This window comes from Bipolaris zeicola, assembly GCF_000523435.1.
Source record: "Bipolaris zeicola 26-R-13 unplaced genomic scaffold scaffold_363, whole genome shotgun sequence".
NCBI classification, from domain to species: domain Eukaryota; kingdom Fungi; phylum Ascomycota; class Dothideomycetes; order Pleosporales; family Pleosporaceae; genus Bipolaris; species Bipolaris zeicola.
Window position 1 is genome coordinate 1 of NW_006912412.1, and position 17,125 is coordinate 17,125.

The following is a 17,125-nucleotide window of genomic DNA, read 5'->3' on the forward strand; positions in this document are numbered from 1 at the left end:
TCGCAGCAGCAATTCTTTTATCTTAATTTAAAAATTAAATATGATTTGGTGGAGTTGCACGGTGTTGAAATTGGGCAAAAAAGTAGTGTTGGTGCGCCCAGACGCTAGTGCGAACAGACTTTTGAGTTAGTACTGTACCCTTCAGATGTCACCATAGAAGCAATCTTATATTTGACTACCTACATTTGTCCCCTATATGGGCCATGTCGGCTAAAGCGAAAACTTGCTTCATTATATCACTGCTTTACAGAAATACTATCACATCCGCGAATTTTGAACAAAGTTGATGTTAGCTCCATAGGTACGTAGATGCCAGCCGACCGTGTCAAATCTTTTCCAGCATTGGACTTACACCATTGGTACAAGAAATACAAGAGCGACTAATGAAGACATACGTATCGATCCGTTACAAGTCATCGGCACACACAATTCTTACCATGTCGAGAGGCCCTCCGGGGAGCGCAAGATCATTGACCGCATATCGTCCGTAGTACAACGCATGACATCTTTACCACGAATATCAGCCCTACCGATCGTATAGTTCCTAGGAAACATCAGAGACCTACAGGACGAGTACTATTCCCACGAAGATACACACAGCCAGTTGGCACACCAGTCAGTCTAGTCACTCGAGTCCGACCTATATACAAACGACAATATCAAATTATATTCTCATCCACCGCTTTGGAAACTGTCAAAGTTGCTCAGAGTCCAAGCACCTTTCGACAGTTGGGTATTCAACACATCCGGCATCCAGGTATTCCACATCAAAGATCGAGACGTAAACGCCGTATGCCACACTTTCAAAGACTGTCTTTACTAAATTAAAAAGTGGTTAGACGCCCAACGTATCCACGTCCCTATTATCGTTAGTCTCGAGCTAGAAATACATGCATACCTTCACGGCACCGCAGAGAACTATCGAAAAGAAGAAATAGAATGGAGCCGACTCGGTATCGTCAAGGTTGATACTAAGATACTCTCTATTTTTTTTTAGTAATCTAGATCCTACGTCCCAACGATATCCGCAATCCTAGCTTAACCCTCGAACAATCGATTTTACAATATGGGCTGGCCTGGACTCCGCGACACTCGTGGTCGTGTCATCTTCTACTTCGACACTTCCATCACACCCAACCTACACAACCGCACCATCTTCACCAACGCGCTCAAAGGGGACCCCAACGCAGCAATCATCAAGCGCAACGATCCCCCTTACCGGCACGCAAATCGTAAGTAACGGATTTTCCCCCCAAAGGGTATGGAGTGCGGGGTATGGATTGAAGTATACGGTTAAGCTGCCGGGAGGTGTGATCTTGTGACTACGCTTGTGTGGTGTCGAGATAGAGGGGTTAGAGTAAATTTTTGTGTGTGTGTGTGTGTGTGTGTTTTGTGCAAGAAGGAAGATGATGTTGTTACCCTCTTGAGAATTTGTAAAGTCTCACGAGGTGTAGGGCGGGGAAGCTATTCTGCTTACGATTCAGGCGGCTATAGGACTACGCACCTAAACTAACATGGGTTGTGAATAACGGGCTGCTATTTTTAGATGTCTTTTCTTCTTCTTTAACATAGTAACAGAGTGCATCATTCATGACACTACAGTCAAGTGCATCTCATTACTCCTAACCTATCCCAACCCACTATATCCAAATGCCATCCGCAAACATCAACAACTACACTCCCTCCCGTTTACCACTCAAACTTCTCCCCATACCTCCCAATAAACCCCCCAACATCCGCATCCCTCTCCCCCCGCGCAATCTCCAACAACGCCACCGCACTCGTCTCCGAACTCTCAATCCCATTCTGTACCCTATTTTCCCTATCGTCCGCTATGTCCGTGACCACGTACCCCGGACAAAACGTCCAGAACTTGAAGCCATCAGGCTTAAGCTGATAGTGCTGGTACGCCGTCAGCATATTCAGCGCTGCTTTACTCATGCGGTACCCTGGGAACCGGACACCAGCATGTTCGTGGCTGTGGTCTGATTTCATGGCGATACTACCCATCGATGAGCTGACGTTTATGACGCGCGGGTTAGGAGATTTTTTGAGGAAGGGGAGGAGAGAGGTAGTGAGGAGGGTGGGTCCGAAGACGTTTGTTTCGAAGATTGTACGCAGGTACTCGCGGTTGGGGGGCCATTGCTCGTCGCGTTCTGGGCAGACGCCTGCGTTGTTGATCAAGACGTCGAGGTGCGGGAAGTCTTGTTCGAGCTTTTTGGTTGCTGAGGAGATGGAGGTGTCGTCTGTGACGTCGAGTTGGATGAGGGATACTGTTCCTTGGATGGGTTTGGATTGGATGTCTTTGAGGACGGTTTCGCCTTTGGACAGGTTGCGTGCGCCGATTATGACGTGGTATTTTGGGGAGGTGGAGACGAAGTGGATTACGGTGTCAAGACCGATGCCGTTTGTTCCGCCTGGAGAGGTTTTGTCAGTACTTCGTCTTTTGGTTTCACGAGGAGATAGATGGATCATACCAGTGACGAGGACGATTTCCTTCCCAGTTTGAGCCGGCATTTTGAATTGGTTTGGTATGTATGTACAATGAATGGGGTTATATGACCGGATAGAAATTGATAGTTTCTTGGGATACTCTATGTTCTTGTATAACAGACAATATTTATACACTTCCCACTTATGGGACGCCTTGTTCGCGTGTTCGGTCCGTTCCAAGTAACCAACACCACTAAGCCTCTATCGTTCATGACGTGTCGGATCTGGCGAAGTCCCAGTCACGAGACATATGCAGTATGTACTCCGGTGTAGGATTTGGTAAAGTCGCAAAATGAGCGGATATAGCCAATACTAAGTCCGACGGAGATAAGGTTGTGGTGGTCACTGTGAGTGCTTGCCGAGACGGCTCGAGTACCTCGCCTACAAGTAGATGCCTTCTGTAAGTACACGTTTTGTAGCTGTTCCGCAATTTCCCATCATTTCAAAGGAATGCTTGCCTGTGGGAAAGAGAGTGCTTATTTCTATTGAATCAATCAGAGCATTTATTAACAGCACCGTTTTCATGTCCTCAAACCATACATACCTGAGTACTAAAATTTATCAAGCGTCTTTGGAAAAGCATATTATCCAGGTCTGGTCTATGGTCATAGGTGCCATAATGGCAGGAATTACTCAGAGATCGGTATGTATCCCCACACAATTATTGCTCAAATTCATATGGAGATGTTTCAATGACTTCAAGCTGCACTGCTTTCATTTTTCGTGCAGGTTCGAGTGTGAGTGCGACCAGTGGTTGGGCCGATGAGCCGCGTGGGGCAACAGAGGCTAGTGTTGCGCAACAAGACGTCATACTCTGTAGTACAACGACATTTATGTCTACGCGCATCTAATACAGCCCACCGAATATCGCATCTCTCCCAGTCAATGCTACGTGTTCGTGCATAGTGCTGCCGAAGAGATGCCTTCCCTTGTTCGAAAGCTGCTCATTTTCGCAGCTGTGGATGGCCTGATCCTGCAACCCTCCCCGCCCCGCAATCATCCGCCCACGACACAACAGGCCATCAAAGTCGACTACAAGGGCAACGTCGGGCCACTACTAAAGGACAGACGCGAGGAAGACACCACACCTATATCTGTCGAGGCACATGGCATAATTGGTATGGGCGCTTGTATGGGCGCATTGCAACGCTCACAAGTTACTAACAAGTCGAATAGGGCTTCTCAAAATCGCGACATCGCACTTCCTAATCTCCATATCCGATCGCGAACAGGTCGCGCAAATACGTGGAAAAGCTGTTTACAAGATTACTGATGTCGCCCTCATTCCCCTCTCTTCCCAGGCCGATGCCGATAAGGCCATTGCAGCCACTCGTGACCATCTGAGGCGTCGCAACAAGTCGCCAGGTGCTGAGGATGAAGATACCGAGAGCGAGGGCGACGAAGATGCGCCCAGTGTGACCGATTCAGTCGTCGGAGATCTACCTCCAGCATCAAATGAAGTCACAGACCCAGTCACTGGGCGAAAAAGTAGTCCTTTACAAAAAACCAGCGTTGCCGAAGATGTCATACAACGGAAAGGTGTATATGGGAGATTTGCTGACAAGTGGTTCTCTCGAAAGGGTTGGAGTGCAGACAACAGGCGTCTGCAAGGATTCACCTCAGAAGAAAATCTGGCCGCCAGGTATGCAAGGCAGGATGCCGATCCAGCCGTGCCGAAAGAGCAACAAGGACCTGAGGGCGAATCAAAACCGGATGCGATCCCGACCGAGGATGAAAACGTACCCCAAGAAGTCAGCCCTACAGCAATACCAAAAGCACTGGGCGGCAAGAATGACGCAGCAACAATAGCATTGTTGCCCAAGATCTTGCAGACGACGAAGATGTACTTTGCATCGGGTAATTTTTTCTATTCATACGACTATGATATTTCGAATGGCATCGGCCAGCAGCAGCCTAGTTCGAGCGTGCCACTCTTCAAACAGTTTGATCCTTTGGTCAGTCAGTATCTCACATACGTTTTGTGCACCCATTGACCTCTTTCCAGTTTTTCTGGAACCAGAACATAATTTCTCCTTTTATTGAGGCCGGTCAGCACTCTTTTGTACTCCCAATTATTCAGGGCTTCGTTGGACAGCGACCTTTCACCCTCAAGACCACAGATTCACAGTCTGGCAGTCTCGTGGTTGATCCAAGCGCAACACCAGACGACATACAATTGCAGCCTTGGTTAGAGAAGCAAAAACAGGAGACACAGCAAGCAGAGGGTGAGAACACCGACATCAGCTCAGAGCAGGACTCTTTCGCCCAAGGCAAAGACTTTTTGTTAACACTCATTTCACGTCGCTCGACCAAGCGCGCTGGACTTCGCTACTTACGTCGTGGCACAGACGATGAGGGCTGCACCGCGAACAGCGTCGAGACTGAGCAGATACTTTCAACTCCAACTTTTGACACGACCAAAGATAAGATATTTTCTTTTACGCAGTTCCGCGGATCCATACCATTGTTCTTTTCTCAGTCGCCATACAGTCTTAAGCCTCAAGTCACTACCTGGGGCTCTTTTGAGACGAATGCACTTGCTTTCAAACGGCACTTTCTTGACCTGTCGTCGCGGTACGGAGATATATACTGTGACTCGTTGATTGACAAACACGGTACGGAGGCGAAGATTGGCGAGCTGTATGAGCAACATGTAAAGGCACTCAACGAGAACGGTGGTATCGACGGAAAAGGCAAACAGCTAGGATTTGAGTGGTTTGACTTCCATAATGTCTGCCGCGGAATGAGGTTTGAGAATGTCTCTAGGCTGATGGACTCGATTGAGCCTTTTATGAAATCGTCGGGTTGGGTTGAGATTGCGGATGATCAAGTACAGCAAAAACAGACTGGCATTTTGCGAACGAACTGCATGGACTGTCTGGACCGCACCAATGTGGTTCAATCAGCTTGTGCTAGAACTGCTCTGGAGGCACAATTGTCCTTGGGCAACTACCACATCGATCTTCAGCACGACCCTAGTACCTCGTGGTTCAATACCCTGTGGGCGGATAATGGCGATGCCATCTCGAGACAATATGCCGGCACAGCTGCGCTTAAGGGCGACTTTACACGAACGCGTAAACGACAGATTACTGGTGCTCTGACAGATTTTGGATTGACTCTGACTCGTTATTACAACAACATTGTCAATGACTACTTTGCCCAAGCACTCATCGATTACCTTCTTGGTCGCGCGACCGACACCATATTTTCCGAGTTTGAAGCGGACATGAAGAGTTCGGACCACTTTGTTGATCTGCGCAGAGTAAGACAGCAAGCCATCGAGCGCTCGGCAGGCATCGTCATTGAAGACCATGACGAGGATTTGGTCCAGGGCTGGACGTTGAGTGTACCCACTGCCGCAAACCAAGTGAAGACAACGACCTTCGAAGAGGCGATTCTTCTTCTCACAGAAAAGGCTCTGTACTTTTGCCGTCTGGACTGGGGTACAGAGAAGGTACGAGAGTTTGAGCGCATCCCGCTTGAAAACGTACAGGGCCTCATGCGTGGTGTTTACATCACGTCAACCCTAGCTCAGCGACACATGGACACCGACAAGAATGTGGGGCTCATCATCCGGTACCGACCAGACAGCCGCGGCAAGCTGGTACGCAGAAACACTAGAGTGCTGGATTCGGAGCCCGGTGACGATTCAGCTAAAGATGAGGCTCAAAAGGCTCCCAAACAAGATGATGCCAGTGGCCGATTCCTAGCGTTTAAAGCGTTACCAGCGCACAGTAGTGTTCCTGTTGCATCTGGCGATGCAGTCGAGGATGAGACCGAGATTGTCAAGTCGGTTTGCGATGAGATTGCGCGGGTCGCTAATGGTGTGCGCAGGGGAGAGGGTGAGGGGGATAGAAAGGTGGAGATTGAAGAGAAGGATATTATCAGCCTTGGGGACGCGAAGAAGAGTACCGGTTACCTGGAACAGTTTGAATATTCGTTGAAGAAGCTTGTTTGGGGATAATAAGTAGATGGATGCCGTGTATGTTTGGCACCATGTAATTTCCCAGGTGAAGACCTGGTCTAATAGACTATTCGTTTCCGCAAGACAATGTACCCATCATCTTCCGAGTCGGTCGTCCTGATTATCCTTACAGCCATCGGCATCGCCATAATCGAACAGTGTATCTTATTCGTCGTCGCTCCACTCAATATCTTCCATGCCGTCGTCAACGCCCTCGCCCTCTTCATGTTCGCCCTGTTCCTCGCTCGGAAACTGTACAAGGCCAAGCTTGAAAGTTTTAGATTCAAGGCCAGTAGGTTGAAGTGCCCAAAGCGCAGCCTCTACTTCCATGTTACGCGGCATCGATTGTGCGCTCCATTCGTTATTGGCCGACTCAAACCTTGCAGGTGGAATGTCAGTCCAAGAACAGCAAGGAAGACCCCACCTCTGACAATTTGTACAAACATTGGTGCCTGGTACCATCTTGCACCCCACCTCATAGCCATCCACCTCTGGGATGTGTGACGTAATCCAGCAAAATTCGCATTCAGTGCGGTAACCAGAAACACCCTTTTCTTCTCCCTGCTTCCCATCGAGACCGAACTTGACCATCTGTGCTTTGATGGCCGCACTAGATAGCTTCTCTGCAGACAAAATCCGAAGAGATGGATCGGGAGGACCGAAACTGATGGACGTATTGGACGCTCGGGTTCAGCGTGTGCGGGGCAGGGCCAATGGATCCACCATCTCGCTGAAGTTTGAACATGGGTCCAGCGCCTCGGAAGATATCGTTTGGCGTACCCGGTGGGAAGAAAAGCACGTTGCTCTGTAGACAGGCTATATGAGAATGTGTGTGGTGCCTCGAGTCGCTGTCACTCACTCACTGGTCTTGACTGTCACAGCGCTAGGGGATAGGTTGCTTGTTTCCCTGTGGCGGGTGTTGTAATCGCTTGACTCTTGCTTGCGACGGGTGGTTGAGCCTTGGATTACTGTGGTATCGCTGCTGATGTTGTCGCGATTGAGTACAGAGGTGGGGCTGTTGTTGTTGTTGTCTTGAGGAAATGTGAGATCCTCTTAGCTGGGAAAGAGCAAACGAAGTGAGAGTACGCCCGCGCACGCGCCCACGCGCGCAAGACAAACGATTGTTACTAGTGCATGATTCTGTGATTGATTTCATCTAAGTGAAAATGCGCTCTGCAGCTTATGTATGCCGGGGATTATACCAAGATTGCGACTTCTATCGACCACCTCTCAACTTCTGCCCTCTAGGTTGGCTAATCACTGACTGATGTTAAGAAAAGGTCGGAGTATCTGCTGCTTTGCATTCTTTTACATACCCGAGATCTTTAGTATCTAGCTCATGTTGGCTCTCAACTAGAATTAGTTGATCATATCTCACATTTGTTACATGTGAGGTGAAACGACCACGGGACCGACACAGCGGATGTACTACAGTTGTACGCTACAAGAGCAAGTGTGGAGAAGAAGAATGCGGGTGGCTTTGGCCTTGGGTTTCCGAGTAAGCTTTCGATCGGCAACACAATGACTTGGTTGGGCAATGCACCCGCTTTGCTTAATTACGCCTCATGTGCAAGGAACATGGGACGTCACGTTGTATGTGGAGCCGCGATAGACGGGTGAATACGGGTTGAGCAAAGCAACAACACTATGATGTGTAGTGGTTGAGTATCAGCCGGACATCGTGATGTTGCAGTGTAAAGCCATCTTCTTTCTTTTCCTCCTTTGTCCTCCTTTTCTTCTTCTTCTTCTCCGCAAGTCTTTCTCCTCACTAAGTGTGTGTGTGGTAGACTCCACTCTTGCACCGGAGCTATGTGCTGACTATCACCCAGTACCCAGTTTTCTGCATCTTGTCGGTATGCGCTAGAAACACGAGCACATGCAACATGCAACGCCCGCCTTGTTCATACATGATGGTGGGGATAGTATCGGGGGGAACCTAGCTTTTCACCAGTTATGGGGACAATGAAACGATCCGAACCGCAACCCAATGATGATACATGGCACAACGCAGAAGACTTGACCAAGCATACCACCCACCATAAATCCATACCACACCAGACAACGCCAGCCTCAAGCGTGCCTCGGCGCAAAGCTTGAGATGTGGATTCGACGGGAGGCGCTTCCAACGTCCAACGCCGACTGCAACATGGATCCACCCGTAAAAGCGGATCACAACCACTTAATTGGCTACACCTTGCTTATAACCGCAACCTACCGACGTCATCAGTGGAAACCTCATCACACATATCGCGCGAATTGGCAACCAGGCCCACTTTCGTTTTGCGCGCGAAGAAAAAAAAATCAGTACCGGATGGGGCGTGTGAGAGGAGAAAACTGTGGGTGTCTGGAGTCTGGAGAGATTATGGAGAGAAAGGGGGGAAGTTTTTTGCGGAGAGTGCGGAGGAGCCCAACATCGATACATACACGCGCGACCAAGGGAATTAAGTAACGAAATAGTAGTAGAATTACGGTACTGACCGAACACGCCATACGGTTACTGATCGATCGAAGCCCTGCTTTTTCTCTCATCATGCACAAGACGGACCTCTGATTCCCCCCTGCTTCCGCAACCCGTCGCCCGTCGCCAGCGGCCTCGGCATCAAGTCCCCCCCCCAACCAAGCCACGAGTCGCAACGACAAGCACTAAATCACCCCGGTCGTGTCAGGGCTTGACGTTTCTTCTTTGCGCCCCGCGAGATCCACGTTGTTGCTTGGCTTCTCCCCAATCACTGACTGGTTGTCCGGAGGCTATACCAAGCTTGGTAGCGCATCAGCAGGTACACACCTCAGTTCTGTCTGTGGGTGTGGGTGTGTCCCGACAAGGCCCCAACCAAGGCATTACCAATGCCGGGACAAGAGTCAAATGTCCGCCTTGCGGGGCTCCCACGTTGGCCTTTTCCGGGACCTGATTATTGCCCGCGTTTGTGGTTCCCAGTCTGGCGGGGTGTGGGCAGTTATGGGTATATAAGACTCGCCGTGCGCCCGTGTTAGTTTTGTTGGTTGTTTCTTCTTTCTACTGCGCTTGCTCGAGACGAATGTGACGGGGCAATCATGTATCAGATTGGGAACATCTATGGTATCACGGCTATTGCCGTTATTGGTGGTGGGTTGTTTGGGTTTGATATTAGTTCTATGAGCGCTATGTATGTTGATTGTTCCCTTTATTTCCACTGCTTGAAGACTGACGGAGATAGTTTACCGACTCAACAATACCGATGTTACTTTAATCAGGGACCGTTGGGTCCGCCTTTTACAGGGCCTGAGGATGCGTGCTCTGGACCTAAGGCTGATGTGCAGGGTGGTATCACCGCTGCGTAAGTGTTCATTACCACAACCAGTATATCATTCTAACACGACACAGTATGCCCGGTGGATCCTTCGTCGGTGCTCTCGTATCTGGATACCTAACTGATAAACTGGGTCGTCGTCGCGCGATCCAGATCGGCTGCCTCATCTGGATCATCGGATCCATAATTTCTTGTGCAGCCCAGAACATCGGCATGCTCATTGTCGGTCGCTTTATCAACGGGCTCTCTGTCGGTATCTGCTCTGCCCAAGTCCCTGTCTACATATCTGAACTAGCGCCTCCGTCCCGCCGTGGTCGTGTTGTCGGAAGCCAACAGGTAAGCCTTCACAACCCACAACACCACAACACATTTTGAGCATTTGCTAACCATGCAATCGTAAATCAGTGGAGTATTACGTGGGGTATTCTCCTGATGTTCTATATCTCCTACGGCTGCAGTTTCTTGGATGGACCGAAGGCCTTCCGTATCCCATGGGCCCTGCAGATGATCCCAGCCATTATCCTTGGTTTCGGCCTTGTATTTCTCCCCGAATCCCCCCGATGGCTTGCGCGCCATGACCGCTGGGAAGAGACTCAAGCTGTTCTTGTGCTGGTTCATGGAAAGGGTGATCCCAACAGCCCGTTTGTCAAGCTCGAAATGGATGAGATCCGCCAGGCGATTGAGTTCGAACGCCAGAACGCCGATGTCACTTTTATGGAGCTATTCAAGCCCAACATGATCAACCGTCTTCATATTGGTGTCTTTACCCAGATCTGGTCCCAACTCACTGGAATGAATGTCATGATGTGAGTACCTCAAGGGAACATCAAACCAACATCAAACCAACTGACAATGACACAGGTACTACATTACTTATTTGTTCGGTATGGCCGGGCTCAGCGGGAATGTTAACCTCGTTGCGAGCTCCATTCAATATGTCATCAACGTAATCATGACTGTACCGGCCCTCCTCTTCATGGACCGTTGGGGACGCCGCCCCATGTTCGTCATAGGCGCCACCCTCATGATGACCTGGATGTTCGCTAATGCCGGTCTTATGGCTTCTTACGGCAAGCCTGCACCCCCCGGTGGTCTCAATAACATTGCCGAGCAATCGTGGGAAATCGGCGGCGCCCCTTCGAAGGCCGTAATTGCCTGCACCTACCTCTTCGTAGCTTCCTACGCACCCACCTGGGGACCAGCATCATGGGTCTACCCCCCTGAGATCTTCCCGCTCCGTATCCGTGGCAAAGCCGTTGCGCTGTCGACCTCCGCAAACTGGATCTTCAACTTTGCCCTATCCTACTTCGTTCCCCCAGCCTTCGTCAACATCCAGTGGAAGGTGTATCTCATCTTTGGCTGCTTCTGCGCTGCAATGGCTATCCATACGTTTTTGCTTTTCCCAGAGACTGCTGGAAAAACGCTTGAAGATGTGGAGGAGATGTTTATGACGAGGATCCCTGCGTATAGGACGAGGGTTGAATACAGCTCTACGAGGAATGCCGAGAGGGGACGGTTCGGAGAGAAGGGAGCTGGGCTGGAGCAGAGTCCGGAGAGGATGGAGAATGCTGAGGTGAAGGTTTAAGGGGTGTGAGGGGATATTAGGATGTGAGAGATGTGAGAGGAGATCGATGATGGCGTTGTTCTATAGTCGAGATGGCCTTGTAGCTTTGATAATACCCAATCGCAATGTTTCGAGAAGTATTCGTTGCATCTGCATATTTTTTCTTCTCTCCCTCCAAAACTAAAAAGAAATCCCAGATATCGAAGACAATTCCAGTATCAAAGCCAATTTCTTTTCGAATTTCGAGACACCAGAGAGGTGTTTCCAAGCTTTAGCGCTGAAGAAGCATTCTCCAATTCTCCTTAACTAACCATTGTAATTCTCTGAGCTAAAAAAAATACTGTATCTAGCTACTTTAGATAAACCCTAGCAGCTAATGGAAATCATCAAGGTACGTTTCCCACGATGAACTGGAATATTGCTGCCTTGTGGGAACGACAGATATATAGGATGCCTAATAGAAAAAGGGAAATCACATGATGACCTGACACTAGATATATATTCTCCTTGAATAACAATACTAGTGCTAGGACAAGGCCAAATTACTCTAAACAGCCACTGTTACATCCGCATTCCAGAAACGGCTGCAACCCGTCATCCGGCAGCAACGGCAAGTGGATCCCACCCCCTCACCAGCCCAGGCCGGCACTCCCAAACCACGCAAGCGAAACCGCGCGCCCCCCGGCCGCCGCCCGTTGCATCAGCGGGCTTGCAGCCGCGCAACGCAATCCCCCTTCGCAAGCAGCACCACCATGTCTGCTTCGCGCGAGTCGAGCACGACTTCTGCCTCGTCGCCGAGCGAGGACGCGCCGAGCGTCGAAGCGCTATTTCTGATCCGCTTCGACAAGAAAGTCGGGTACGTCATTTTTGGACCTCAGATTCCCTTTTTTAAGCCGAGTACCTTAACTACATACCTGATGTGAGAGAGCTACCAGCAAACTAACACAACAGACGTACAGGTACACTGTGAGTTGGAAACGCACCGCGACGCCGGATATCGAGCTCGAGAATGCGGTGGAATATAAATCGTTGCCGTCGGGATTGCATTCTGTGCAGAGCGATCTCGTGTACTTTACGCATCAGGGATATGCTGGGCTGAGCGCGTTTGCGAAAGGCGAGGCGGGGGATGAGGAGCGCAATGCCAAGTTCATTTCTGTAGGGGTGCTGGTGAAGAAGGAGGGCGAGTTTGGGCGGTTAGGACGGGCGTGGTTGCTTGCGGGGCGGTTGGAGAAAATGGCTGCAGCGCTGGCCGAGGATGCGGACACGGTGGCGCCGTTGGAGGAGTTTTGGAGGGAGCAGGTTGAGAGGAGGGGGTATAGCAGTGAGGATGGGGATGGGGAGGGGAAAGGGTATAGTAGGGAACGCGCCATTTCGACGGTCAGCGCGGCGCTCAAGGATGAGGAGAGCTTGCCGGCGTATCATCCTGCGCTGTCTATCCAGCGGTTTCTGGATGTGTTTGGGCCATTGGTGTTTCGGTTGCAGCAGGCTGCGCTGTTGAGGAAGAGGATACTGTTTGTGGGCATTCCGCCTGTCAGGACGGCTTGCGAATTCGGTATGTTCTGCTGGCTATGCAGCGCATTGATTGAGCTTGATGCTAACAGGGACAGTGTACAATCTCTCCATCCTCTCAAGCATATCACCACGCGACACCGAGCTCCTCACGCCCGGCACGGAAGAGCTGTTGCGCCTGCCCTGCCTCTTCTCGGTCGGTGTACATGAAATCCCATACCTCGAAGACCTGAGCAAGCCAAAGCATGGCAGACATACTCCAGGTGACGAGACGTTGGCTGGATGGGTGGCATGCACGACGGATGAAATCATCACCACCAAGACCAAGCTGTACGACATCATCGTCGAGCTCCCACATACATACGATGCGCCACCGCAAGAAAGACGCTGGCCACGGATACGGACGAGCGACGGCAGTCTGGTCAAGGCTAGCCAACGGGATGTTTCACGCTACAAAATGCTGCATAGGGAGTTATACAAGCATCGTAACCGGTCACAGACAGCACCTGAATCGTATAGAGACGATGAAGACGACGACACGGCACCGCTACTGTCACACGACGAGGTGTTGGGCCAAGGCGCCGACGATGACTTCAACGAAGCATACGACGAGACAGTTGTTGAGCCAATGACTTGGTCACGGCTTGCATACATGGGCTACATGTGGTGGGCATCCGCGGGCGAGAGGGATGCATACGCAACTGCAGAGCACGAGGCGGATCGCGAGCTCATTGGCGACTTGGCCGAGTACTCTCAGTCGTTGGAAACAGCAATTATCGCATACTTTCACCGCCAGTCCTCGCTACTCATCCAGTCTCTGGCGCAAATCATCGAGGCCGACGAACAGGGCGAGCGCGACTGCGACGACGACGACGATGACGACGGCAAGGCACTGATTATAGACCAGGACGACCTGTCACGCATGGGACTCGATACCTGGTCAGAAGCGGACCGGGCGTTTGTGCAGGAGTTTGGCAGTCTCTACTTTGGACGCACTGTTGGGGTCAAGGGCAGCGAGATTGACTGCTGCGGGTTGAGGGTGCCTGTGTTCTAAGCAGGGATCAGGACCGGTGAAACAGACATACTGTGAGCTGAGGTGGTGTGTCTGTCTGTATGTATTTACATGGATGCGGGCGTTCTTTTTTGTAACCAGCGGCGTCTTTGGTGTCGAATTGGAGTCTGCGCTAGACGGCGTTCCTGAAATACCCGCTCGGCCTTGTCTTGATTTGCGTTCCCACACACACCCCGCAGGCCAAAGTGTTGAGCACGCTCTCTGCGGGCTCGTCTCTACATAGGCTGATATGCCTCCTTCGGCTGGCCATGCACACTGCAGTTCGTCTACGTCTTCTCTGTCCCGTGTAATATCCCTTTAGACGTCTCGTATGCAATTAATACATAACCTCGGATTGGCCGGCTGGCTGCCATCTTCGCCAGCCGAAGTCGGACCCCGCAATTGGAGAGCACAGGCCGCAAGCGATTTTCTGCGCCCCGCATCGTCATATGCCATTCACTGGACGGCTTAGGCGCGTTGAATCACCGAGCACCAGACTTTTTCTTTTTCCTTCTGGGATGTGATTCATACCACCGTACTTTTTTACTAATTAGTCCCAACTCTGTGCCGTCTGTCTCTTCATATATTCACCGTATACCCTCCTGACGTCTTCGTCTTCTCATCCGACTTTATACTAACACGACTTGCATTCATCGTCGCTTAGCGTGAGCCAGTTGACTTTGACTCAAGAAAAAAGAGCAATCCGCGCAACCACACTTCAACATGCCGATGCTTGCAGAGCCATGGAAAAAGTACCAGCCATTTAAGCCATTACATCTGCCGGACAGGACATGGCCTAACAAGACTATTGACAAGCCGCCGCGCTGGCTGTCGACCGATCTGCGAGATGGCAACCAGAGTCTAGTCGACCCCATGGTATGTCTGCATCCGCTGCACCTAACAGCATGCACTAACACGGGCCCCAGGACGGAGCGCAAAAATGGGACTACTTCCAGATGCTCGTCAAGCTTGGCTACAAGGAAATCGAAGTCTCGTTTCCCTCGGCGTCGCAAACTGACTTTGACTTTACACAACGCCTCATCCAGACGCCCGGCATAGTCCCCGACGATGTCGCCATACAGGTCCTCTCGCCCTGCCGCAAGGAGCTCATCCGCCGAACCGTCGACTCCCTCAAGGGCGCTCGCAACGCCATCCTCCACTTGTACCTTGCCACGAGCCCGTGCTTCCAGCAGATTGTCTTCGACATGAACAACGAGCAGACGATTGCTCTTGCCGTCGAGTGCACAAAGTACGCGCGATCGATTACAAAGGACGATCCTGAGCAGGCTGGCACCCACTGGTCGTATGAGTTTTCTCCAGAGACGTTTTCAGACTCGTCGCCAGAGTTTGTCATTGAAGTCTGCGAGGCGGTCAAGGCTGCATGGGAGCCGTCAGTCGAGAACCCAATCATCTTCAACCTGCCAGCTACGGTTGAAATGTCTACGCCTAACGTGTACGCCGACCAGATTGAGTATTTCTGTAAGAACATTAGCGAGAGGGAGAAGATCTGCGTGTCGCTGCACCCACACAACGACCGTGGTTGCGCTGTTGCGGCTGCGGAATTGGCCCAGATGGCAGGCGCAGACCGTGTAGAGGGCACGCTGTTTGGCAATGGAGAGCGTACTGGAAATGTCGACCTTGTCACTCTTGGCCTGAACCTGTACACGCAGGGAATCCACCCCAAGATTGACTTTTCCGACCTCAAGTCAGTCATTGACATGGTTGAGAGCTGTAACAAGATCCCAGTCCATCCTCGTGCGCCGTATGGTGGTCAGCTTGTCGTGTGCGCTTTTAGTGGCTCACATCAGGACGCTATCAAGAAGGGATTCCAAATGCGCAAGAAGAACGGCGCCACAAACGAGAGCCGATGGCAAATCCCATATCTCCCTCTGGACCCACAGGATATCGGCCGTACATACGAAGCTATCATCCGTGTCAACTCACAAAGTGGAAAGGGAGGTATTGCTTGGATCATCCAGCGCCAGCTCGAACTCGACCTCCCACGTGGTCTGCAAATTGCCTTTTCCAAGATTGTGCAAAAGGAGACGGATATGCTTGGCCGCGAGCTTTTGCCTAGTGAGATTACGGCTCTTTTCGAGGAGGCGTACCATCTCAAGCGCAACCCCCGCTTCTCTCTTGTCGACTACGAGATCAAGGCCGATCGCTCGGCGACTCCTCAACCGCCGCAAGAGGGTAGGACCGTCAGCACCCAGAACCTGCGCCGTATCTTTACCGGTGTTATCGAGATTGACGGTCAAGAACACAACATTTGCGGTTCGGGAAACGGTGCTCTGTCGTCGCTGGCTGATGCGCTGAGGAGTCTGGGTATCGATTTGGATGTTGTAGACTACAATGAGCATACGATTGGTACGAGCAAGGATGCCAAGGCAGCGACGTACATTGGATGTACTGCTGCCCAGAGCAGCCACAAGGTTTGGGGTGTAGGAATCCACCAGGATGTGGTTCAAGCGTCTCTGATCGCCATGTTGAGCGCTGCTTCTTCGGTGAGTCTAATAGTGGGGTTTGGGGACTGAGAGAGATGCTGACTGATTATAGTTCTTATCATCGAGACCAACAACACCTATTCCCTTCCGCCCTAAGCGATCGAATACTCTGGAGATTCCCACCCCAGGATCGAGCCCAACACATGGTTCAAAGAAAGAAAATGGCACTTCTGTTGTAGATAAGCTGGAGGCTGCAGTAAATGGCGAGCAGGCTGATGTTCAGAGCGCGGGTGTGTAAGCATATGACGTCGTTTGTGATTTGTTTATCATTCCCAGTTTGCATTTATCCATATCGCATGTGGTACGGGGTGTTTTATCCAAAAGACACGATCTGAGTGTCGAAAAGTGTGGTTTAGGTATCTAGAATATATCCATCATCTGGATCAGATCTGCTTCTTTGTATCCGTGTTGTATGCTTGTTCCCGATAAGAAAGTGAATCTACAATCAGTCACTGTGTAACCCCCCCTCCCGACATCGGATGCCAATGTACGGTTATTACCGGCTTTGAATCCCATACATACCCAATCCTGCATATCCAACCTAGTCCCATGTAACCACAGTCCATCGTATCAGTCTTTGTCTATCATCAATGTCAAACACCACAACCCGTATCCCCCTTCCCACCACCACCACCACCACCTAACAATGCCACCCTCCAACGACACACCCCCAACCCCTGCCTACTTCCCCACCTCCCCCTCGTCCCCCCTCCCTCCGCCCACGCCTTCCGTGTCCCCGCCGGCGCCCTC

The 17,125-nt window shown here is 50.9% G+C and overlaps 6 protein-coding genes across 6 annotated transcripts; 4 read left to right on the forward strand and 2 right to left on the reverse strand.

Annotated features, from left to right (window-relative positions):
• Positions 1-1,689: 1,689 nt before the first annotated feature.
• On the reverse strand, positions 1,690-2,517 carry COCCADRAFT_41700 (uncharacterized protein; the record flags this gene model as incomplete). Its single annotated transcript, XM_007719886.1, has 2 exons — positions 1,690-2,417; positions 2,478-2,517. The coding sequence occupies 2 exons, from the start codon at positions 2,515-2,517 to the stop codon at positions 1,690-1,692; spliced, it is 768 nt and encodes a 255-aa protein (XP_007718076.1).
• Positions 2,518-3,412: 895 nt separating this feature from the next.
• COCCADRAFT_9835 (uncharacterized protein) lies at positions 3,413-6,460 on the forward strand (the record flags this gene model as incomplete). Its single annotated transcript, XM_007719887.1, has 3 exons — positions 3,413-3,611; positions 3,670-4,448; positions 4,499-6,460. The coding sequence occupies 3 exons, from the start codon at positions 3,413-3,415 to the stop codon at positions 6,458-6,460; spliced, it is 2,940 nt and encodes a 979-aa protein (XP_007718077.1).
• Positions 6,461-6,625: 165 nt separating this feature from the next.
• COCCADRAFT_9836 (uncharacterized protein) lies at positions 6,626-6,939 on the reverse strand (the record flags this gene model as incomplete). Its single annotated transcript, XM_007719888.1, has 2 exons — positions 6,626-6,839; positions 6,905-6,939. The coding sequence occupies 2 exons, from the start codon at positions 6,937-6,939 to the stop codon at positions 6,626-6,628; spliced, it is 249 nt and encodes an 82-aa protein (XP_007718078.1).
• A 2,572-nt stretch (positions 6,940-9,511) lies between these two features.
• COCCADRAFT_111239 (uncharacterized protein) lies at positions 9,512-11,332 on the forward strand (the record flags this gene model as incomplete). Its single annotated transcript, XM_007719889.1, has 5 exons — positions 9,512-9,603; positions 9,655-9,774; positions 9,822-10,083; positions 10,153-10,553; positions 10,609-11,332. The coding sequence occupies 5 exons, from the start codon at positions 9,512-9,514 to the stop codon at positions 11,330-11,332; spliced, it is 1,599 nt and encodes a 532-aa protein (XP_007718079.1).
• A 731-nt stretch (positions 11,333-12,063) lies between these two features.
• Positions 12,064-13,874, forward strand: COCCADRAFT_111234 (uncharacterized protein; the record flags this gene model as incomplete). Its single annotated transcript, XM_007719890.1, has 3 exons — positions 12,064-12,167; positions 12,271-12,863; positions 12,919-13,874. 3 exons carry the CDS (start codon positions 12,064-12,066, stop codon positions 13,872-13,874), a joined length of 1,653 nt encoding a protein of 550 aa, XP_007718080.1.
• A 720-nt stretch (positions 13,875-14,594) lies between these two features.
• Positions 14,595-16,613, forward strand: COCCADRAFT_9839 (uncharacterized protein; the record flags this gene model as incomplete). The annotated part of the gene is made up of 3 exons (XM_007719891.1): positions 14,595-14,747; positions 14,798-16,375; positions 16,428-16,613. The coding sequence occupies 3 exons, from the start codon at positions 14,595-14,597 to the stop codon at positions 16,611-16,613; spliced, it is 1,917 nt and encodes a 638-aa protein (XP_007718081.1).
• Positions 16,614-17,125: the final 512 nt, after the last annotated feature.